The sequence below is a fragment of the Harmonia axyridis genome, chromosome 1 (genome assembly GCF_914767665.1).
Source record: "Harmonia axyridis chromosome 1, icHarAxyr1.1, whole genome shotgun sequence".
Lineage (NCBI taxonomy): Eukaryota > Metazoa > Arthropoda > Insecta > Coleoptera > Coccinellidae > Harmonia > Harmonia axyridis.
In genome coordinates, this window is record NC_059501.1 from 84,208,443 (window position 1) to 84,232,070 (window position 23,628).

At 34.9% G+C, this 23,628-nt stretch overlaps 4 protein-coding genes across 14 annotated transcripts in view; 3 read left to right on the forward strand and 1 right to left on the reverse strand.

The window, feature by feature from the left end:
• Nucleotides 1-65: 65 nt before the first annotated feature.
• On the forward strand, nucleotides 66-5,661 carry LOC123688645 (VPS35 endosomal protein-sorting factor-like). Its single transcript, XM_045627246.1, has 15 exons — nucleotides 66-241; nucleotides 369-447; nucleotides 507-659; nucleotides 715-862; nucleotides 945-1,266; nucleotides 1,326-1,502; nucleotides 1,563-1,740; nucleotides 1,917-2,086; nucleotides 2,143-2,425; nucleotides 2,532-2,675; nucleotides 2,735-3,061; nucleotides 3,351-3,543; nucleotides 4,755-5,042; nucleotides 5,209-5,465; nucleotides 5,524-5,661. Exons 1-15 carry the CDS (start codon nucleotides 225-227, stop codon nucleotides 5,599-5,601), a joined length of 2,814 nt encoding a protein of 937 aa, XP_045483202.1. The 5' UTR covers nucleotides 66-224; the 3' UTR covers nucleotides 5,602-5,661.
• LOC123688647 (flap endonuclease 1) lies at nucleotides 5,460-7,262 on the reverse strand. The gene is made up of 5 exons (XM_045627248.1): nucleotides 7,073-7,262; nucleotides 6,607-7,022; nucleotides 6,385-6,552; nucleotides 6,114-6,332; nucleotides 5,460-5,937 (listed from the first exon to the last, which is right to left on the reverse strand). Exons 1-5 carry the CDS (start codon nucleotides 7,254-7,256, stop codon nucleotides 5,683-5,685), a joined length of 1,242 nt encoding a protein of 413 aa, XP_045483204.1. The 5' UTR covers nucleotides 7,257-7,262; the 3' UTR covers nucleotides 5,460-5,682.
• A 231-nt stretch (nucleotides 7,263-7,493) lies between these two features.
• Nucleotides 7,494-8,578, forward strand: LOC123688648 (protein KTI12 homolog). The gene is made up of 4 exons (XM_045627249.1): nucleotides 7,494-7,736; nucleotides 7,800-7,904; nucleotides 7,954-8,249; nucleotides 8,304-8,578. Exons 1-4 carry the CDS (start codon nucleotides 7,577-7,579, stop codon nucleotides 8,571-8,573), a joined length of 831 nt encoding a protein of 276 aa, XP_045483205.1. The 5' UTR covers nucleotides 7,494-7,576; the 3' UTR covers nucleotides 8,574-8,578.
• Nucleotides 8,579-9,771: 1,193 nt separating this feature from the next.
• Nucleotides 9,772-23,628, forward strand: part of LOC123688653 (protein daughterless-like) — a 47,796-nt gene continuing 33,939 nt past the window's right edge. For all 11 annotated transcript variants that reach the window (XM_045627253.1, XM_045627261.1, XM_045627254.1 and 8 more), the window contains exons 1-3: nucleotides 9,772-9,923; nucleotides 17,463-17,509; nucleotides 19,081-19,305. In XM_045627253.1, coding sequence (XP_045483209.1) covers nucleotides 9,839-9,923; nucleotides 17,463-17,509; nucleotides 19,081-19,305 — 357 coding nt within the window. In that variant the 5' untranslated portion in view covers nucleotides 9,772-9,838. The remainder of the gene's footprint in view (nucleotides 9,924-17,462; nucleotides 17,510-19,080; nucleotides 19,306-23,628) is intronic.

A 23,628-nucleotide genomic window follows, 5' to 3' on the forward strand; every position in this document is an offset into this window, starting at 1 on the left:
ATCTCTGTCAGATTTGTGAATAATTTTATCAATTTACTCCAACCTCTACTTTCCCCAAGTAATGTTACTCATTTGAATATCAGCTGTTTATCTGGTATATGTCAGATATTTATCTGAAGATCCCCTATTTTTATGGTTGTTATTTATTCTCATTTATTCGAATAAAATAAAATGTATTTATTATTCTCCCTTAATGTTTAGCTGAATTTTAAGTTTAAGTATAAATGGCTTCATTTCATTGGTATGTTACCATCCCTTTATTCATATTATAAGTAGAATTCATATTTTTATGAATTAACTATTCAACCACAATTCACTAAACTTATCCTGAAATATTCTTTCATTTATGCAATATGATTTCTTTCAAGGAAAATAAAAAGGGACTATTTCCATATAAAGAAGAAATTATTGAGATCTACTGAAGATCATCCTTTGAAGAATGTAGTGGTAAGAAATTTGTGGGGAAATGAAATTGGGTCTATCAATATTTAGTTTTAATGATGTAGGTTACTGAGAGAATTCCAAGAAAACTGTCTCAAATTCCAATCGATAATGGTTTGTCAGCAAACGAACAAACAAGTCAAGCAGAAGACATTCTGGATCCATTGACAATGTTGGCATTAAAAGATTTGGATCCACTTTCAAGAATGCAAAAAGAAGTATTAATTATATTAGTTGGTTAAATCTGAATTTTTGTTCATTTTGCTATTATAGGATATTGATCTAAATATACAAAGTACAGATGAACCTGATTTGTCTCCTCTTGATTTATGGAACGTTAAAAAAACAGCTATATTGAACAAGTACACTACTTCAAGTAAAATATCTATCACTTCAAATGAATGGCCACAGGGTGATAAAGGTAAATTGAGGTGTAAATATAATTTATTTATAATATATGAAGGGTTTGAATATTTATGTGAAAATTTTTATTTTATTTTAAGTTGAACGAAGTCAAAGTATGGTGGATAAAGTTCAAAACCGTTTAGAGCAATTAGATTCCAATTTAGAGAACACCAATAAGAAAATGGAGGTCACTCAAGCGGAGTATGTTGAAAGAATAGAAATGCTCAAGAGGGAACTGGAAGCTTCTTGGAATTCTGAGCAAAGGGTAAAAGCAGTGAAGATTGCCATACAGTGTGCCAAATTACTTGCAGAAACAGAGGAAATGTCATTTTATCCCAGTAAATTTGTTCAGATCACTGAAATTTTAGATATTTTTGGAAGTTTTGTTTATAATAGGCTCAAACATATGGCTGAGACTAAGTGAGTAAATATCCAAAATATAATACATTTATTCGATAGTTATTATTATTCCCCTAAAGAACTAGTGGAGGTCGAACAGTTACACTTCCAGAAGATTTCACACCCCAAATGATATCAGAGTCTGCCAAAGAAACATGCTTGAACTGGTTCCATAAAATAGCTTCGATAAGGGAATTAGTGCCTCGTTTATATGTTGAATTAGCCATTATAAAGTCTTACAACTTCATTTCTACGACGTAAGTATGAAAAATAATGAATGATTGTATAAAAGGTTTGAGATTCCTTTCTTATCAAAGGGAAGCACAAGAAGCGTTGTTTAGAATCTCCAATATGATAAATGGTATTGGTAATCCTTTGGTTGCTGCTTACACAAGGTGCTATTTGTGTAAAGTAGGACAAACCATGTCTATTTCTAGAAAGAATAATGCTTATATTATGTTGAATTTAGACTGCATCATCGAAAATTATAATCATGTGAGTAGTTGGTTATTATTATTCCTATAGGAATTACTCAGGGTTCTATTTTCGAGACATTTATCTTCATAGCATTGCAAAAAGTCTTCTTAACACTATATTTTGGAGTTCAAATTTGTTTTTTTAAGTAAGTTGATGATTGTGAAAAAAATGTTAATTTGAATACTTATTTTTAGCTATTTACTCAAAATGTAAAGAAGGCTTTAAACAGGGAACAAATGACCATGTATAAGTATTTCGACCTCTATATGCCTGCTTTAAACTTCATTGTAGAGATTCTTGCACTAAATGCTTCTGATGCGGAACTAGTGAATATTTTGCAGCATTGCGTCAAGACGAAAATAAGGTAGGAGTTTGTTGAAAAATTAAATAAAGAGGAAAATGATTACAGTTTTTTTTTAGTTATTTGGTGCTGAACTCGATTTTATTGGTGTTTAAACCGAGTTTTGTTGCTAATCGAACAGTGGACTTTCTAGAAATGATAGGACAATGTGCTGATGACGGTTATACAATATCTACGTTGCTCTGTTCATTGGGCAGAGCTCTGGGTAAATATCCCCCGCCTTCAGAACAACTGAGACCGATTCTTCGGAACATAAAGAAATTCAGCAGCTCCTTCTATGACCTTGTAGAGTACATAGTATATGTTGAAGCTTGGATGCCATTTGTTGCGAAGAATTTTAAGGTTACATTTTGAATACTTGCATGATTGGTTGCCACGTCCCAGACTTGGGAACGATTTTCGAAGCTTCTAACTTAAAGTCATTACTTTTCTCATTTTTTTTTTGTAGGTTCGAGAAATCAATACTATACTAGGGGATATTATTGCTCGGATCTTCAATAGAGATGACTGCGATTATTTCATGAATCAAAACAAGATCATTATGAAGATCCTATTGGAAAACGTCGACGATTTCGAGGCTCTATTAACTGTGGTAATATACTTTTGATGCATCCCAAGAAGGCTCTTCGATCCTAACTTCTAGTTTTTCAGGATAATTTCTTACCGTTTTTCGACCTGTTCCAACAGGATTCCGTCCGAATGGAAATGTGCAAGTTAGCACTGAAGATATTCTGCGAGAGCGATATTAAAATTAGTGATCCAGTGGTCGCCAGCACATTGTCTTTCTTGTGTACCGTTTTGCATGATTCGGTGGATGCTTTGACTCCTGAAGATGAGCTGAGGCAGATTGGCTCGATAATATGTATCGTCATAAGGAAAATTGATTACGGAAGGGACGTAGAACAACAGCTCAGGTTTTATGTGGAAGCTCGCAGTTCCTTCTCCAATATTGATTCTGTTCTGATAGAACTGGTCCAAGTGAGTACCTCAGTTTTTTTAAAGTTAAATCGTTCCATATCTTACATTTATCAAAGTAATTATATAGGATATTCCAATGAGATGGCAGCAGTCACTTTTAAAGCTGTTGCTTGAACTTGAACTGTAACTTCAACTGAACTGTCAAATGTCAAATGAAGTGTCTATGCTCTTTTTTTGTCTGCATGTGACAAATGGTATTTTAGCCAAATTTGGGACAGACCAACATCTCAAAAAGAAGCAATTTCACCCTTGTTCAAGTCACTGATTATATTCATTTACTTTTTTTCAGAGAACTGCTGCACTCATGGTGAAAACTAGGGATATAATGCAGGGATTTCATAACCGCAAAACTGCAGATTTTATGCGAGCTTGTGCAGCTTACTGTTTCATCACAATCCCTTCTATTTCATCCACTACAGATCGTTTGGAATTGTATCTTCTTTCAGGTCAAGTGGCTCTTTATAATCAGTGTTTGGGGCAAGGTAATCCACTAGAATTCTCCAGAAGATGTTTTTCATGATTAATTGCCAAAAAAAAATTGGGTCGCTTACTTCATTTTGTCAACATGATTTATAAAGGGTGTTTTTTCTAGAGCTATAGAACTTTAAATTGCAATAAAACAACGATGGATTATTCGATTGACATGAACTTTATTTATCCGCAAGATGATCTTGTGGCATTACATTTTAAATATGATTTCTGGCATATGACCGCCACAGCTGGCTCGGATGTAGTCCAATCTGGACGTCCAATTTTCGATTACTTTTTCCAACATTTGTGGCCGTATATCGGCAATAACACGGCGAATGTTGTCTTCCAAATGGTCAAGGGTTTGTGGCTTATCCGCATAGACCAATGACTTTACATAGCCCCACAGAAAGTAGTCTAGCGGTGTTAAATCACAAGATCTTGGAGGCCAATTCACAGGTCCAAAACGTGAAATTAGGCGGTCACCAAACGTGTCTTTCAATAAATCGATTGTGGCACGAGCTGTGTGACATGTTGCGCCGTCTTGTTGGAACCACAGCTCCTGTACATCATGGTTGTTCAATTCAGGAATGAAAAAATTAGTAATCATGGCTCTATACCGATCACCATTGACTGTAACGTTCTAGCCATCATCGTTTTTGAAGAAGTATGGACTAATGATTCCACCAGGCCATAAAGCGCACCAAACAGTCAGTTTTTCTGGATGTAACGGTGTTTCGACATACACTTGAGGATTAGCTTCACTCCAAACGCGGCAGTTTTGTTTGTTGACGTAGCCATTCAACCAGAAGTGCGCTTCATCGCTAAACAAAATAAAATGGACGTAGTGCGCGATACGTATTCCTCACAGAACCATTATTTTCTGAATAAAATTGCACTATTTGCAAGCGTTATTCAGGCGTGAGTCTATTCATGATGAATTGCCAAACCAAACTGAGAATAAATCACTTGACAGCTGTTAAATCGGTCGCCATCTTGAACAGTAATGCCAACTTAAAGTCATATATCTCGAAAAAAAACACCCGTTATATGGATTTTTTTTAATTTTTTTATGAACTTTTTCTTAGAATTTCCATTGTATTTTTAATACATATAATTGAATTGATGTATTTAGTGACCGCAGTGATGTTTTTATTATGAAAATTCCAATACATTCATCTTGATATTGACGTTAGCTCCTTATTTACCAACTGCTTTTTTCTAGCCGATGGATGCTTCAAAGCCATCTTAAAAACAATCACCGAATATGATGCAGACCCGAACAGAGATGAGCATTATTTGGTATCCTTCGTTAAAAAGTTTCTTTCCACCATTCTGATAATTCCGGACAATCCAGATTTTGGAGTATTGAGTTTGCTCAGATCGTTGCTCAACATTTTACGCAAATACGATTGGGACCAAAATGGGACATCTCTACTATCCATTTATCTTTGCGTGCTGGATTTACTATCTGTAATGGCTCAGGAAACTTTACCGTATCATGTTGACAAAGGTTTGCCACATTAATGGATTTCAATAATGAAATAATTCTAGTTTTCTGTGGAATTATCGTCAGAATCTACAGGTTTGAAATTTTTCAAATTGCGGCCGCCAGAAACCTCGAATTATTTTACATTATTTAAAAATTAGCCTTCAGTTATATGCGATTCATTTTGCAGTGGACTCGAACGACACCCTTTACGGCAGCGACGAGAAGTTCCTCAGCGAGATAGAAAAGATGTGCAAGATAATTTTAACGGAAGTCTTGAACCTTCTGAAAGAGAAAGGTACCTCTAAAAAGCAGTCTGCGCTCATGTTGGAGCTGTTCGTTTGTCTAATGAACAGATGCGATTTGGAAGACGGGTTGACACGAAAATTGGCCTTCAACTTGTGGCAGCAGTGTCGGAAACATGGATTGATCGAGAAAAAATTCATGGTAATCAAAAATTTATTTCTTGTCCCATCAAATATAAAATGAGATTCTTCAATTCTAGGAAAGCATAAAAAAATACTATAAACATAAACGTTCAGAAATAAACGAAGAAATCATGGAACAAATATTTCGAGACTAAAATTGGAGAAAATGATGAGATGTAAATATTGATTTTTGTGAAGTGTATTACAAGTATAAAAAATAACTTAGATAAATTCTTTCATTTAGGCTTCCTTCCCCTTCCACCTCCACCGGATTTGCTTTTCTTGTTCGGGGTGTTTTTCTTATTGTCTTCTAATTTCCTTTTGGCCGGAGTTGTAGTCACACTAAAGAAACTATCTAACCTACTCTGTGTTGAACCACTCCTGCTTTTGATGATTTTTTTTAAACCGTTTCTAACTCTGTCTTCGCTGAACTGTTTATCGCCACATAGATATTTCACAACACCTTCTTCATCAGGAGGTGACCATTTCAGCTGAAATAATTATATTAAATTGAACCGCTTGAAAATAAGGTTTCAATTTAGATGCGTCGAAAAATTTGTCAAAATGGGCCTAGATGTTTAAAATTAGAATAAAAATCCGGAAGAGTCGGTATATGAGCGATAAATCATATGGTTCATGTTTTGATTAAAAAATTTTAAACACTTACATCTATAGTCTCTGGATCGGCTACATCAGGTTCTTTAAATAATCTTCTAGCCTCTACGTAGTTCCAGTTTTCAGGGGGAGGATACTTGCTCTTATCGATATGTTCCAGAATTTTTTCGATGCTTTTATGTTCCTTCATAAGAGAAATGGCCTTTTTAGGTCCAATACCTCTAATACTATCAGTATAATCACATCCTAATAATATACAGAGATCGATAAACTGGAAAGATGAAGATATAATTTTTGGCAAGATATAATTTCAAACTTCTCACTTCGTCTTGATTGAGTTCAAGAGATTCTAAAATTTTGCTATGTTGAATCTCCTGAATGGGCATTTTACGTGCTTCGCTGAAAGTCATATGACGAAGTAATATGCTGGATCCAAATGTTAAAGCGTCCATATCTTCTGTCGCAGTCCCGTACACCTTACCTGCTTTCACCTGAAAAGAAGTAACATAAAACCTCAACATAACTTGAAGAATAAAAAATAATACCATAGCAGCACATTGAGCTTCGGCTTCACAAGGGGCGTCAATGTAGGGTATTCCCATGAGGGCCAGTAATTCTTTAGCTTCCTGCGCGTGGAGTTTGGTAACCTTCACTAACCTCCTATTAAACTTTTCCATTTCGGCAGTATCTCCAGCTTCAGTTGCTTTATCCAAACTCTTTTGAGCCTCTGCTCTTTTCTCAGCTCGTTTACTCAATTCACCTGATTTCATTTCAGGTGGCTTACCGTCGAATACATAAACTGGTTTGATACCATTTTCGAGTAATCTTATGGTACGATAGAACATTCCCATTAAATGAGATGTTGTCTCCCCATCAACTGAAGTCAGTTGAGCTCCCTCGCTTCTTACTGCTATTAGAAATTGATATAAACACATAGAAGCATCAATGGCTATTTTCCTACCTGAAAATAGGAAATTAAAAGATGTTGAAGCTTTTTTTTTATAAGTTTACCAAAATAATTTTTCATTTCGGACTCTTTTATTGCCATAGGTGCAACGTCTTGTAGTAATTTCGTCAAATTTAAAATACCCATGGTCAATGTTTCTATTGAAATGCAACAAATAAAAATAAATTGATTAGATCCAATATTCCATGCAATTATTATTTTCTTTCTGATTTGCCGCCATAACCTCATCAAATTTAGGCATAGAAATATGAAAAAAAAAATTATAAAAGTCACTCGGTGAAAATTACATACGAAATTAGAGGTATGAGGTGTATTTTTGATTTTGAAAAATTAATAGCTTGTTAGAAGCAGAATTAATTTTTTGAATATGCATAATAAATTCTAATGTAATGAAGTTATTCCACAAACCTAGTCTTTGGTCATTCCATTATGAGTATTTGATCTATGCTCAGTAGTTCAATTTCAACAGATGTCGAATGTAGAGATTAAGGTTATATTGAATGTAAAACAAAAATATTGAACCTCAAATTTAATAATTAATTTGAAAAATGCCACTTATTATATTAACTGGAATTCCTTGTAGTGGAAAAACTACTAGGTGTGAGGAGTTGAAGAATTTTTTCTTAGAGAAAAATAAGGAAGTGATTATTGTTAGCGAAGCTGAACAAATTGCCAGATCTGGATTTGAAAAGAACTTGATATATTTGGGTTGAGTTAATATTTTATATCAATACTATATTCAAATAATCTGAATATTCATATATTTTTTAGATTCTAATAAAGAGAAACACATTAGAGGGTTACTCAAGTCTGAAGTTTTGCGATATGTTACATCAACAAACCTAGTGATATTAGATGGACTAAATTATATCAAAGGTACGTACTATATATTACATTCCTACATAATTTTTAATGTTCTAATTAGGTTTTAGGTATGAATTATACTGTGGTACAAAATCAAATAAGGCAACTCAGTGCACTATTCATGCTGAAATAAACAGACAAGAATCTTGGAAAATAAATGACAGTAGGAATGAAACAGAGAAATACACAAAAGAAGTATATGATGCTCTGGTGTTGAGATATGAAGAACCTGATGGTAACAACAGGTGGGATGCTCCTTTATTTATGATTTTTCCTGATCAGGAATTAGATAAAGACAAGATTTACTCTACCTTATTCGATAAGGAGGCACCCAAACCAAACAAATCTACCCAAAATGTGAGCAAACTTTTTGAAATTTATCTGACTTTATTATAATAAAATTGATTTTAGGCACCTTTGAGCTCAACGAACTTTTTATATGATCTCGATCAGTCAACAAAAAAAATTGTAGCTTCGATAATAAAGGCCAAGAAGCAGAATTTGGTGGGCAAAGTGCAGATCCCTGAATTTGAGAACCTTTACATAGATGTTAGTAAGGTCTCTATACCAGATCTGTCTAGACTGAGAAGGCAATATATTTCTTACTCAAAGTTGAATCCTCCGAATTCTCAAGAAATATCATCTCTGTTTGTACAATATTTAAATACAAGTTTGACATAGAGCTACCTATTTGTTTCTCTTTTTGAGCAATCCCATGAATACACCTTTTTAGATTTATTATTCTTGTATATAAAGAAGAAACAACATTTATTAGTTCATAAAAATGGTTTGAGAGTTTCACAACACATCAATTAGACTGATTTTATTTATTTATAAACCAGCGCAAGCAAGTTAAAAATGATTCTAGTGTGTCAAATATTAATATTTTGTTATTTCATCCAACAATTCATCATTTATTGTTGAAATAATCAACAAAAATTAAATTTATTGCACCTAATCATTCTTTAAAAAAAATTTGTATAAGATATTAGATTTTTCTTTATTACTACTTATTTCAATGAAAATAGTTTTTAATTTGAAAATTTGTAGAAATTTAAGTTTTCAATGTTAATTAAATACACATCAAAAGCTTTTCGATCTGAGAAATGCAAGGATAAACCTTCCAAGTTTCTCATTTTATTTATTGAAAATTGTTTTTTGTTCTGAAATAGAAAACTTTATACTTTCGTATAGTATCGTTACTGTTACTATTTCCACAATTATTGAATTAATTTTATTCATTATATAAAAGTGAGAACTGATGAAATATAGCATTTGGAAAAAGAATTGTATTTGGTTCTTCATTAAAAAGAAAAAATCAACTTTTTATTTTTATGTGATATCTTAAAAAAAAATAGAACAGTTTAAAAAAAATATATTGAATTATCCGAAAATATATTGTCCATTTAAATGTTGGTACTTATCATATATATATTGAAAACCTTATCCCAAATTCACGTGAGTATGATAGGGTATTGAAAAAAACACCAAAAATATATTTTTGACGGGTCTTCAATGTTTTTTTGAAATTTTTTTTGCCTAATTATCCGTGAAGAAATTTGATCCTGACTAAAGCTGTGTTGAGCTGCACAGTTATTGGTGGAAACTTATTCTTTATGTGCAACGTTTCTTTGTTGAATCCCATGGTATGTAATTCTCAAGTAACCTTCATTGGACATCAGGTACACGTTCTACAGGTTGTTAAATGCAGCAACTCAAACTATAAACAACATTTTTGAACAGCTCTAAACGTTCAGTTGGTTTAAATTTCAGTACCGAAAACAAAACAGAGAAGCAATTGAAATATACCTAATTTTATAATTGCATCAATTAGTGGATTCAAATTTCGCGCCATCCAAACAAAAACTTCAAGACAACGGCGTGAACTGCGGTTGTAGCCGTTCGCTAGTTAATGGCGCTAGTGTAGTTTCAGTGAGTTACTCAAAATGGCTGCTAGCGACGATGAGCCTATGCACCATTTATATGAGGTTTTTACTACTTGTTTTAATAAAATAGCTAATAAAGCACCAGGTGAGTCTTTTTTTAACTTATATCTTTCATTTTTTGCTACCGCCTGCCCGGAAAACTGCCCTCTTATGCCCACATCAGCCTGTTATCCTAACAGGATTTTAGCGTGCAACTCAAAACATATCAGCTTTCATTTGATTCCCTAAGAATTTCCCCAGATTTATCTTGTGCGTTTTGGCGAAGAAGGCTCCCTTTCGGCATACATGCAATTAGGGTAGGTTATAACGGTTTATTCATTTAGAAAAGTTGTTTTTAACAAGTCACTTCAACCAGTGTTTTGTCACTTCACTTGTCTTTTGTCAAAGGATTCTGTTGCCCTACAATTTCGGTTAATGTTTGTTTATTTACATTGCACCCTCATTATCTATTACATATCCAATTTGCACTGATAATGTGAATTCCCATTGGAAATATCTGTATAATTTAGATAAACGTTTATACTTTGTTTTCGTTTTGACAAGATGGTATTTGTTGTTCTTTGGGTACCTATTCACGTTGTCTTACTGAAAGAAAGTTTACTAATCTTCAGGAATTTCGAATAAACTATCTATTCTTATGTGTTTTTAGCGAATTTCTTGTAATTCTAATGTATATGTTGTGTTCTATAAATTTCATTTTGATCAAAGAATGTTGATCAAGTTTCCAAAAATACCATTGAAGTTAACCATAGTTTTCGTGTGAGGTTGCAGCAAATTTATATATGAAAATTTTCTTCTGTTTTCTATGTTTTTATTTTCATTTCATACGGAGTTCCCTTGTATTTTCTTACTAGATGTCCAAGTCCATCTGAATTTCTTGAGATTATTGAAAGCAGTGAATGAGTTGAAAAGGTATGAATCAATTTTAACTTTTTGATTCTTTTTATTTCGGTTTCGGTCACCTGTTCAATTACTTTTTTTGCTTGATTTATTTCCAAGGTGTTACAAAGGATGACAGTTGTAATTATCTACAACAAATTGTTGTAGGTGTTATGTTAAACCATGAAAAGGGCATATCTGGTTTATTATCTCTGGTAATAGACAGGTAACTTCTTGACAATTTTGAAGATCGCCTAGGTAGTTATAATCTTGACAATATTGTTTTTATCACGTATTTACTTGTTGTAAATTTTTCTGTGTGTCGTAAATCTGCAAGGCTGTTTTAACCATGGATATAACTGTTGACGTGATTCTCGTTTTGCTCGGAATTTATGATTTATCCGCTTCTCAGTTTGTTCTGAATATTTTTATGCCGTTAGGTATATCTTATTTTTCATGTTTTCCTGTAGAGATCTTGATTTTGCATGCGATTTCCATGTAACCTCTTGAAATTTGACTGGATCAGCAGTTCTTTCGATTTTAGTTGATAAAAGGCCAGTACTTGAACTCTGTCCTAGTGGTTCCGTGAGATTTTTCACCGTTATCCAAACAATAACTGGAAAAAATCGGTATTGGAGTTCGACGACTACTTCAAGTGAAAAAAAAAAGTGTGAATGATAGGGTCAACAATTTCAATTGTGACATAATTGGTGTTTTTCAGATATACTAGTTTCGATTGTCTATTTTGCATTTGTCTCGCTTTTTAGTCTGTTTGGAAGTTTATTCACTTGTGTTTCATATCAAATTTTAATTTTATTGGAATATATGAAATTTTTACAATTAAAAAATTAGTGATTTTGATGTAGTGCAAATAATTCTTTTGTTAACATTTCAATGTATCAATATCTTCGTCTTTCAAAGAAAGAATGATTTTAGAAATTGAAATTTGTTCATTGAGATTCATAAATGTTCCTTGCAGTAAAGACTTCAGTTTATTATTTTCAATAATGCATATTTAGAGCATATTTCTCCGCAAATTTTATAATAGGCTATTTTTGATAGATTTTTATTGAACACATCTAAAATTAATATTTTCAATTCGCATAAATATTATTTCTCAAGAAGCAATAGTACTTCATTTTACAGATTACATTGATTCATGAAATTCTTACTATAGCAATCTGTTTATGGTTGGAATTGAATTTTGTTTGAATTTCCTGAGTTTTCAATTAACTTTTTATAAGGAAGATTTATCAAAATAATAGCATAATTTATTGTAGAAATATCAAAATTTGCAGCAGACCACTAAACGCAAATGAACAAAAATGCAAATGGCACACTCGTTTACTTCAAACTGACGTCATCTCAAGTTCACTCAATCCAATTTGTTTCTCATAAATTGATAATACATATGTTTGAATTATTCCAGTTTTAGCTTGTCACTTGTTGTCAGTGCTTTCCTGAAAAGGTTTATATTTAATGTGGATTTAGGTAGCTTTAAATCACAATTAGCAAGTATAAGTTTCATGTCGTATTGTTCAATTACGTTGTTAATGTAACCAAATAACAATTAACAAATATAAGATGTCCAATTTTTAACTTTAACGAGATTTTTTCATTGAAAAACCTTAGATTGGACGCCCGTTGGTCAAACATAACCAAACTCCTGTCAAAATCGCACTTGACAGTTCGGATCACGTGACTTTTTAATGGAGTCGGTTGGCACAAGGAAATCATTTGTTTTCGCGGCAGTTTGTAGGTTTACATCTGAATTTTTCTGTTGTTTTTGTGGTGTTTGAATCCAAAGTTGGAATAAATAAAATTCGTCCGTCATCCAGAGTTTTCTCAGGGACTAGAAGAGCTTTTTGCATGCAATTTGCAGCAAAGCAAACATCAATTGCTTTAACGCATTGATCCTCATAGGTCCAGAATACGATCCATGAATTTTGAAGGCAAAATATCAAGGAAACAAAATTTGAAAAATCAATTTTTCGAAAACTTTTTCTGTGTATGTTCTCCTTTTATACAGGGTGGTTCTAAATATTCCTATTAAATCCGATTTTAATCGTTTTTTTTCTTGCTTCCTCGACCAGATAGTGATCGTCTTGGCGCCGAGCCCGATCCAAGGGTGGAGATGCTGTCCGATCTATCCCTTATGGCGTCCCCAAGTACCGAAATGAGCCGAGGAACGCGTAGCAATTTTTTAAGTGCCGGTCGGGACCATCTGTCGTCCGACAAGAATCGAGTTTTATTGGGGAACTAGTTCAAACGATGAGTTTATGTAGCGGTTCTCGGTTTGGTCAGGTAACCGATGACGGAAATCGAATTGTTGTACGTTTCTCATTTGCGGATTTATTTTATACATATACTGGGGGGTTTTGACGAGGAGGAAGTTGTAGCTGAAATTTTTTTTTCGTTTTTATTGGTACACCCTTTAAGAATAATTTTATTGGATTGACTCGATGAAAGTTCATTTCAATCCAAATTAAATGACAGTTATTTTATTTAGAAATTCTTATTATTTAAAAACAATTTTCTTCGCTACAAAGTAGCTTTTTCAGATTCAATAGTTATTCGAAATCTGAATAAGCTACTGTGTAGAGAAGCAATTTTTATTTGAATAATAAAAAAGTGACGATAGATTAACTCCATAGAGTAACAAACATAGATAGAGGAGTAAACGCAATTTTTACATGTCCCCAACATGGTTAGATTACGTTGTCGCATTGTGATATATTTTCAAATCCACAATTTTACTATGTATATCGTTATGAATGTGTTTTATATTGTATGAAATATATTTATTTGAGTGATTCTTGATTAAATATGCAAATTTGAATATTTGGAATCCGATATTTTTCCTAATTGTCGAGTTTATGATGAGCAGAATATTTGTTATTTTCTGTATCTACCTGCTGAAATCCAAGGTTTGGCAACTTTTGTTCTCCTAGTGTCATCGGTTGTTTCACGTCGTTTGTCGCGCTTGAAGTTTGTTTTCCGAATTTCTGATATATTTAGGTATTTATTTCAATATATTTTGAGTTGATATGAAACGTTGATTCACTATGGGACATAAGAAGTGCGTTTTTTGTAGAGAGACTCGCGAATTGAGTGAAATATCGTATCTCTGATATTTTCATTTCCGCGCGCTTCATGTCAAATTTGATAGTTCATGTTGGGGACAAAATTTGCTTACTGGAAATGACATATGCTGCCTCTATCTATGTTTATTACTCTGAGATTAATTCTCACATAATTTCTAATAACTTTATGTTACACAGTTTGTTCCCTTTCTTGAATTTTCTATGGTCTGACTATGTGATCTGCTGCAAATGTTGCACGTAGCTTGAAATGTTATTTCATATCGACACTCAAAATCTCAACTCTGCCGGTTTTGTTGTTAAGGAAATATTTGTTTATTTATAATTTTTGTGTTTGATATTCTCGAAATTTTTCTTATTCTGCTTACGCGGTCAACATAATCTTTTGCAAAATTCTGTACATTGTCATTCTACATCTAAATGTATGTAGGTAAAGTTACATCTGTACAAAATCCAACTGGTTCAAGAACTGAAGCCATAAGACCACCATAAAACGTCTTTTTTTCTGATTTTGCTCTTGAATAACTCGAAAATGATGAACAATTTTAATGAAAAATGATGAGGCTAATTTTTGATCAAATGGTTATCTAAACAAACGGAATTGCAGAATTTGGAGTGATGAAAATTCTTCCGAAACTGTTGAGACATTAATACATCCAAATAAAGTTACAGTGTGCTGTGCAATTCATGCTGACATAGTGGTTGGTCCATATTTCATTGAAGAAAATGTTCGAAGAGTAACAGTCAATACATAACAATGTTGAATTATTTTTCTCCTGCTGTTATTGAGAATAATCTGGAGGATATGTACTTTCAACAAGACGGTGCCACCTGCCACTCAGCCTTCGAAACAATCTATTCATTGAAAACTAAATTTGGCGATCAAATTATCTCAATAAATGGTCCAGTTAATTATTCTCTCAGGGCTTGTGATTTCTTTTTTTGGGGATAATCCAACAATAATTGAGCAATTAAAAATTGAACCTACCATTGATTAAATATACCTACAGCCAATTTAATTGAAAAAATGCTTGAAAATTGACATAATGTAACATCTCAAATAAAATAAAACTTGTCTCACTAAATAATTTAGGTAAGGTTAGGTTAGTTTATTATTTTATTTTAAATTGTATCATCGCTAGAGGAAAACCCTATATATTTATGCATATGGTTTTTTAGTCGCTTAGGACTAATTTTTTTCTCGGGATATTTTGCTATAAAAGAGGAAATATCGAACCATATTGTAAAATTGGCTGTTTAATTTTTTCTCTCGGGTGGTTGTTAAACTTGCGAAAGAGAAATTTGCTCGAGTCATAATAATCACTTTCGTCATCGACTTCTCCATTTCGTACACCAAGATCAAAACCAGAAATAACGTTATCGACGAAAATTGATACCTTGGTAACGTTGCAAGAACAAAAACTGGAATGAGAAAACGAAAAGCGAAAGAACATATAGAAGGAACATATATACGAGCCTCGGACGCTATTGGTCGACGTGGGCAGATGTTTTTGAGGAATCTCATTCAGAAATATACGGCATTACGCTTTTAAATAATGATGTATTATCATTCCGCTCTGTTTCTTACGCAGAACCTGAAGGTGAACTTATTTCTACTTGTACGGGGGTCGTACGATTTGAATATGTACAGGGGGTGTCCCAAAACGATGCCCATTGGAGCTATCTCGAGAACTATAGGACTTGGAGAAAAAATCTTTAAGGACCCCCGATCTCTTTTTTCGAAATAATACGATATGAGAAAACAGATCATTCATTCTAGAGTTACAGGGCGTTTCTGAAAAATGACTCTCTCAAAAATTTTGCTATAATTGGATTTCCGTTTGAGATATTCGAAAAATGCTGAAACGTTTTCATCAGTAATTTTTATGCTAAATCGAGAACGAAGCAAGATATTTACGATCTGATATCTTATTATTTCGAAAAAAAGAGAACGCATACTTGAAAATTTTTTCTCTAAGTCTTATGGTTCTCGAAGTGCTTTCTGTGAGCATAGAAGTCAGGACACCCTGTACAGACAGATATGAAATAAGAAATTCTCAGTTAGGACCAGAAACATCCATTTCTTGAACGAATCCAAAAGTTCATTATTGGAAATAATATATAAACTAAAATGATAGAATGATCTTCAGTCACTTCACTGACACTTATGACAAAATCAAATGCATAATTAAAACCTTGATTCCATTAAACTAACCCTAACGAGTAAGGGTGTAATCCATGTCAAAAAAATTTAATACAGATCTCTCCTCAACAGAACGATTCTAAACTCGCTAGCACGGTGTTTATTCAATTATTTTTAATATGATAGTCCTACCCCCATGGTTATTCCCTACTACTGCGGTTAGGTTACTAGACCATAACGTTCAAGGTTTAAACCTCAATCTAAATGATCGACTAAACCGCAGACACTTATGGTAAATATGCACGCAGCAAAATCAAATAATGCTACATACATTTGATTTTGCTGCACGCATATTTGTCATAAGTGTCATTGGAGTGTCTGTGGTTGACAAATATGCACTAAGAAAAATCAAATGTAGCATTGGATTTTGCTGCATACATATTTGTCATAAGTGTCACTGAAATGTCTGCGGTTGACAAATATGCACGCAGCAAAATCAAATGATACATAAATTTGATTTTGCTGCATACATATTTGCCATAAGTGTCATTGGAGTGTCTGCGGTTGACAAATATGCACTAAGAAAAATCAAATGTGCATTGTATTTTGCTGCGTGTATATTCGTTATAAGTGTCACTGAAGTGTCTGCGGTTGACAAATATGCATGCAGCAAAATCAAATGTATCATTTGATTCTGCTGCTTGCATATTTGCCATAAGTGTCAGTGGTGTGTTTGCGGTTTACTCGATTATTTTGATTTATTATTTTCAATGATAAATCTTCGGAATCGTTCAAAGGAATCCATGTTTTCTTAAACTATATACCCTTTAGTCTCTTCTCGGTGGATCCGCACAGCCGGTACTTGCTTCGATCGGCCGCGGCGGCGACCGGGTAGGATATTTCGAACTTTTGCCGATAATTAGCGATAAGACGACCTCCTGTCCTAATGTATTCCCCCGGTGCACGGTCCGTCGCACACGTCGGGAACACGCCGTTCCCCCCTTTCGGTAATATCTGGACCTGAATGCTATCTCAATGTGTCGCCGGCATTATTTAATTGGGATGGACACGGAAGACCCGTTTCAGCACGGGTGGGGGCGGTTTTGAAGCCCGCAACCCCTCTCAAGCGATCGCTTTTGCAGGATTTTTCGATTGAGGTTAGGCAGGGTTTTCTGTGGTTTGGGAGGTTGACTTTGGAGGTTAGGTTTCGACTTTTCCTGTTAGGTTAGGTATTTTATTAATTAATTCAGTTATTTATGAACGAATTGGGATAGAAACATATAAAATCATTATAAGTCGATCTACTAATTAGTATTTGAAATCATTTATCCTTCAATTGATTCACTATATAATTAACAAGACCGGAAAACCGTAAGAAACATTTCAAATAAATTGGTGTTTCGCAGGCACAACCTACGATAGTTTCTCTTACTATTTATATTTCATAAAGACTTTTGATGGAATTACTTGAAATATTCATAATCTTTTTTTTATTTTCCAGAAAAAAACAGTTTTCAACCTCCATATGGGAACATAGATAATGGCATGGTGAGTACAATCAGATTTATAGGCAAAATAGATTCAAGTTCTCTTTCTTCTGAATGGGAAATGAAGAATTCATGTCTAAAGCACGGTGCTAGAAAGTACCTATTGCACAATCTCTCTCAAAGCGGAAAAGGAAATGAAAAACCTACCATAAATCCTATGAAATGTTAGATCGACAGGAATGAGAGATTCCTTGGATAATTTTAAGAATAAAAAGTCCTATGAATATGGACCGAAAAGCGCTTTGATAATAATAATATAGTTTATTGGAGTATAAACATTAATCGCAGAGGATTTAGATCCTGTACGCGATTTTGTTTTGGAGATGCAGGACTTTTCTAATTTTTTTACATAGACAACTTTGCTTCCGCAGTTTTTTCCGAAATTCGAGGCTTTATTGTAACAAACTGGTTATGATTCTGAGTATTGTCCATCGCTGGCCGCTACTATCTATGTCTTGACCACTTTCGCAACATGGGGTCGAGCATTGTCATGCTGTTAAATCACTTTATCATGTTTCGTTGTATTGCGGCTGTTTGTCTTTCAATGTTCGGCACAAACGCATTAATTGCGTTCAATAACGATCGCCTGTGATTGTTTCAATCGGTTTTAACAACTCTACGCCGAGCTGGTCTCACCAAATACTGAGCATGACCTTGGAACCGTGAATATTCGGTTTGGCCGTCGACGTGGAAGCATGACCGGAATATCCCCATGATCTTCTGCGCTTGGGATTATCGTAATGAACCCATTTTTCATCTCCAGTCTCAATGCGAAGCCGAAATCCCTTCCGTCCTTGCCTTGCAAGCAGCTGTTCACAAGCAAACAAACGCCATTCAACATATCTCGGCTTCAACTCGTACGGCACCCAATTTCCTTGTTTCTGAATCATTGCCATGACTTTCAGGCGTTTTGAAATGGCTTAATGCGTCACTCTCAATGATTCTGTCAAGTCTTGTTGCGTTTGACACGAGTCTTGATCAAGTAGTACCTCCAATTCTGCATCCATCTCTCTTTCACCGCCATTCTGGTGTTCGACGTCGAAATCACCGTTCTTGAAGCGTTAAAACCACTCTCGGCACGTTCTTTCACTAAGAACGGCCTCACAATAGGTATTTGAGAGCATTCAATGAGCCTGAGCCGCAGATTTCTTAATGTTAAAGCAGAAAATTGAAACCTATCGCAAATGAGGAGAAGTTGGCTCGTAAGCTGACTTGTTTAATCGGGAATAACTTTATGAGGCAGACACAATTCGACTAACATTTCGATGGCGTTATGTTTACAAACACCTAAGCTCGTTGTATGAAATCTACGATCTAATTATTTCGACTACCACTCACCGCTACAGCCATCGATTGCAAAATGGCGGAAGCAGAGTTGTACACCTATTATACCTCCAATTTGGGAACATCTTGTATCAACGCCATAGGCGTCGCAGGGTTGTTCCGCCTTCCATAGGCGTGCAAATCGATGCAAACTTCCATAATATCGCCGAGTGTTCATCAGAAAAAAATTGAAACCGTTCCGCAAGTTGACTTATCCGAAATTTCACCATCTTTTTTTTTTATTTGCAGGCTTACGCGTTGAGCCCAGCCCCTCCAGGATATGGTGCCTCGGCGGGTCCGGGCACAAGTCCTACCCAGGCGGCTGGTGAACCCTTCGCCGCTGACAGCCCTTACTTTCCTTTTAGCGCCCGGCCTGCGCCCAGGCTGTCGCCCGCCAAGGGCGTTAAGGGACACAGTGGACACATAAGACAGGCCAAGGAGGAGCCTCAGCAGACGTTGGACCAACAGTGGGTGGTGAGTGTTTGGTTTTTTTCCTACCTCTATGGTTATTCCCTAATAATGCGGTTAGGTTACTAGACCATAACGGTCAAGGTTCAAACCTGAATATCAATTATCGATTAAACCGCTGACACTTATGGTAAATATGCACGCAGCAAAATCAAATGATGATACATGTATTTATGATTTTGCTGCATGCCTATTAGTCATAAGTGTCAGTGGAGTGTCTGCGGTTGACAAATATGCACGCAGCAAAATCAAATTATGTTACATACATTTGATTTTGCTGCATGTCATAAGTGTCAGTGAAGTGTCTGCGGGTGACAAATATTTACGCCGCGAAATCAAATTATGTTACATACCTACATTGGTTTCATGTCTCTCTGTCTGTGTCGACAAGTCCTTGTAGCAGCCCTAACTGATACAATTTTCATCCGATTTTAACAGATGGCCACATGCAAATTGGAGTTGAAAGGTGCGCGTTGGGCATGCGCAAACAGAAATTTTCCCGAATCCGAGTATAAACAGTTTGACTTGCTCATGCGCAAAAGTGAAACAACCGGAATCTCAATAAGACACATTTTGCTTGTCCGATTTTTGATAGAATTTGGTAGACTGGAAATCATTGTAATATCCCAATTATTATCAGATGAAAAGGCTTATCGATAGTTTATTCGGAACAAAATCAACTGGTGACCCCTATAGATTGATCGAGTTACATGATATCACCTCTGAGACCCCTATGTCTATTTTTCTTTCAACGTATAGCGTTGTTAAGGGTCTTGAGACGCTCAAAGAGCCACTTCCGTCTGGTGTCCTTTTACCCTACCCTCTCGAACGTCCCTGTCTCGAGCGGATTAGACTGTGTATCGGGATAGAAAAGAAGAAGAAGAAGAGTCGAGGATTATCTATGGGGCCGGACGGGGTGTCCTTCCGTATCGAGTTTCCTATTGTCGGAGAAGTACTGGGGACATTTTTTTTTAAAGGCGAAGGCAATTTTACAATGCTGCACTTTGAGAGTGTTTTATATCGATGATATTTTACACCGATCGGCGAGATTTTTTTGTTATTGTTATTATATGTATGTGGAGGTGAATAGTGCCTAGATATATTGTGCTACTTTTTTTTTGTTATTATTTTATAGGGCGATGAACAGGTACAGTTTTGTAGGTTGAAAAAATTGGGATGAAGTCGTGAGCTTTTGAGGGGTTTGTTCGACTGAGACTTGGAATAAATTTAGCAAGCGTTGTCATGCCAAAGATTTGACTCTCGTTTCGCTGAAAGAATTGATTTCGAAAATGAAGTTTTTGAGTTTGCAGTGGTCGTAATAGTATACTGAAGTTGTAGTTACCACACTGTAAAAGTTTTTCACTCTTAGCTTCTGGCGAGGACGACATTGTTGTCGAAACGATTCGTTAAATGCTTGTGGATCAGATTATGGTAACTACAAATGCTGTGAGATTTGGGAAATATAAATACATGTAATCATTGCAAATTTAATTCCAACTGATTCACAAAATGTTTATTTTCGATGGAAATCTCAAACTTATTCTGAATTCTTACGCTTTTGGATTTTGTATATCATAATCCTGTAATTTGATATAGTTTTTACTTCATCTCGAATGCAGAACAACCTTTTGTGTAATCTCATCCCATTCTTTGATCGGCAGCAAACATAATGTTTGTCAAAATGACGTGTCAACCTATACTTGGTCATCAATTGTCGAAGGCCCATAACCTATTGAACATTTCCTATCCTGACGTCTGCTGAGGGTAATATTAATATACTCTGGTCGCCCATGTTGGCGATAAAGTCTTTGATCACTACAATTTTCTTCGTACCTTCATGGTTGTCTTATTTTTCTATTTACACTTTTTTTTTCATCGTGGATTGTTTTTATATTTTGAAAGTTCTATTCGGGGACGCAATCCCCCCAATCCAATAAATCGAAGATCATAGAAATCTGTCAGCCGTTCTAGAGTTATGAATTTCAACTGAGACGATTTTGTTAGATACAGGGTGTCTCAAAAAAGAGGTAGCAAAATAAGTTCGGTAAAAAATTTATTAACGCTATTATATTGAAGAGAGAGTTTTAATTGTTTTGTTGTTCTTCTTTGTTTGGTCTTTGCATAAGAATGATATTGTTTTTGTTATTCGATGAAAATTTATATTTATTAGAAATAAAAAAAGATGGTCGAGGAGTTTATCGGAGGTCAACAAGAAATATCCGCATTTGAGACCGCTAAAAATTGCAAGAGTAATGATCATCGTCCATAATTATTATGCACTGATCCGAAACTTTGATTATTTCAACGGTTTAAAGTCGACCCGATACGTCATTGTTTATCGGCGGTTGTATAGTTGAATATGTTTTCGGGTTTTTAATGATAATATTAAAGGAAAGAGTAGAGGCGAAGATTATGCTGCTAATTTCTTTATCAAGGTGACTTAATTTCGGGACCTTATGTACACGATGTCCCAAAAGAAAGTCCATATGTCAAAAAAGGGTTGAAAAAATAAGCCGTTTGTCGAAATAATATATAATAATTATTAAAATACACTATTCGGGAATTTATTTCTCAAGAAATATTTCTTCCTAAGGCCTACTTGCATTCAAGACACTAACATTAAAAAAATTCTAGCAGAATATCGAAAAAAAAATTGAGAAAGCACTGACGTAAAGTCGGGTGCCTCTGGATCTGCGAGAGTGCCAATTGCGCATGAATACACAATCTTCCAGTGTTCCCAACTGCAGTGAATTTTCCCTTTCAGGGGAATTTTAACAATTAAAAGGGACAAGGGAATTTTTTCATGAAATCACTGAATTTGGGAAATTTTTGAGATAACATCATGTTTCAATAGAGATTTATAAAAATCCTGGTATGGGCGCTAATAAGATATAATTATTTAGAATTTGTTTAGCATTTACTTGTCAACTATAGAACTCTAATTCTCAACTTCGTGGCTGGACCCTTTTGCTTTGTTTACTAAGCTAAGGCTGAAAAACTTTTGTGATGGTCATTTCTTTATTTCGACTATTCTTTTTGTATATGTCTACAATTTTATTTATAATAGTTCTGTTTTTTGTTTTTGTCATATTGAAAACAAAACAAAGTGTGTTCGTTGTTTTTGTTTATATCTTTTTAATGAGTAATTCGACAATTTTTGGCAATATAAGAGGTGCAGGGAATTTTTGCTGAAAAATATATCAAATAGGGAATTTTCCTTTCAAAAGTTTGGTACACTGCGATCATCCTTCTTTATTTGGCAAATTCAAGGGGTGAAGTCTAGCCAAGGCTACTCCACTCAACCCCTAACAAAATACAGATAAAGAAAATAACAAAAATAAAAATTAATGAAAGGAAATACAACATAAATAATATACATCATGAATATCACCAAACATGAAACTCATCTACAAAATCTGTAACTGGCTTGGAAATAAAACACTCTTCAATTCTTTTCTCAATGAGTTCAAAGATTAGCATCTCATTATGCAATTTCACCGCATTAAAGGTGAAAGAGCGCTGAAATATGGCTGAACCAAATCGAGGCAGCATGAGCCTCTGCCCATGCCTTAAAGCAACACGGTGAACATCTCGTCTGTAGACCAACTTGGTCTACATACTCATCTGGAGCCGAAAAATATTTTCTACCCTGAGCCACGAATTTATTCTATCACTCAATCTATTTTCTCAAACCTAAAACTTAGCGGCAGCACGAATTCTGCACTTTTTGCAACCTATATATCTCGATAGAATCTAGGCAAGGATAAAAAACTGTCAATCCATAGCTCAGCTTGGACAGCACAAGAGTTTCGCAGAGATGCCTACGTAAATGGAAATCTGAAAACTGTCTCTGGCGATGCAAATAACGTGGTGCCAGAAAAGAATTTCTCAACAGCACCGAGATATGCCCCCTTAATCTCAGTCGACAATCGAAAAATACTCCAAGGTTCTCACAGCAGGAAGAGGATGGAATCTTCTCAACACCTATCAATTCACGTGACTTCCTCATTTTCTTTACATCCAAACACTTAAGACGTAACCTGTTGCCATCCACGTCAATCGAGTTGTACATTCCAACAATTACCTTCTTCTTCCTCCAACCTCCCTCTACCTCAACAGTTTCAACCCCAATCGAAGAAGAAAACCGACCCCAATCACGTGCTCCGGTATCGTTCTTATTCTCCCCTCCCCCGTTCTATGACGTCCGACTCTGCCGAAGAGAGTTTAAAATTAGCCCTTGTCTTGTGCACGTAACGAGACTCACCTCCGTTCCTGTGCGTTGCACATTGTTTTCTATTTTCGGAAAATCGTAAAACGCTCCCCTCGGAC

What these genes read in the sequence shown, in the direction of transcription:
- LOC123688645 (XM_045627246.1), top strand. An exon ending in AAACATATGGCTGAGACTAA is followed by an intron (nt 1,267 to 1,325) that starts GTGAGTAAATAT and finishes ATTCCCCTAAAG; the next exon opens with AACTAGTGGAGGTCGAACAG. An exon ending in TTCTGATAGAACTGGTCCAA is followed by an intron (nt 3,062 to 3,350) that starts GTGAGTACCTCA and finishes ACTTTTTTTCAG; the next exon opens with AGAACTGCTGCACTCATGGT.
- LOC123688647 (XM_045627248.1), bottom strand. Translation starts at nt 7,256, where the DNA reads ATGAGGTTATGGCGGCAAATCAGAAAGAAAATAATAATTGCATGGAAT. An exon ending in CGAAATGAAAAATTATTTTG is followed by an intron (nt 7,023 to 7,072) that starts GTAAACTTATAA and finishes TCCTATTTTCAG; the next exon opens with GTAGGAAAATAGCCATTGAT. An exon ending in CCGATCCAGAGACTATAGAT is followed by an intron (nt 5,938 to 6,113) that starts GTAAGTGTTTAA and finishes TAATTATTTCAG; the next exon opens with CTGAAATGGTCACCTCCTGA.
- LOC123688648 (XM_045627249.1), top strand. Translation starts at nt 7,577, where the DNA reads ATGCCACTTATTATATTAACTGGAATTCCTTGTAGTGGAAAAACTACT. An exon ending in AAAGAACTTGATATATTTGG is followed by an intron (nt 7,737 to 7,799) that starts GTTGAGTTAATA and finishes TATATTTTTTAG; the next exon opens with ATTCTAATAAAGAGAAACAC. An exon ending in TGGACTAAATTATATCAAAG is followed by an intron (nt 7,905 to 7,953) that starts GTACGTACTATA and finishes TGTTCTAATTAG; the next exon opens with GTTTTAGGTATGAATTATAC.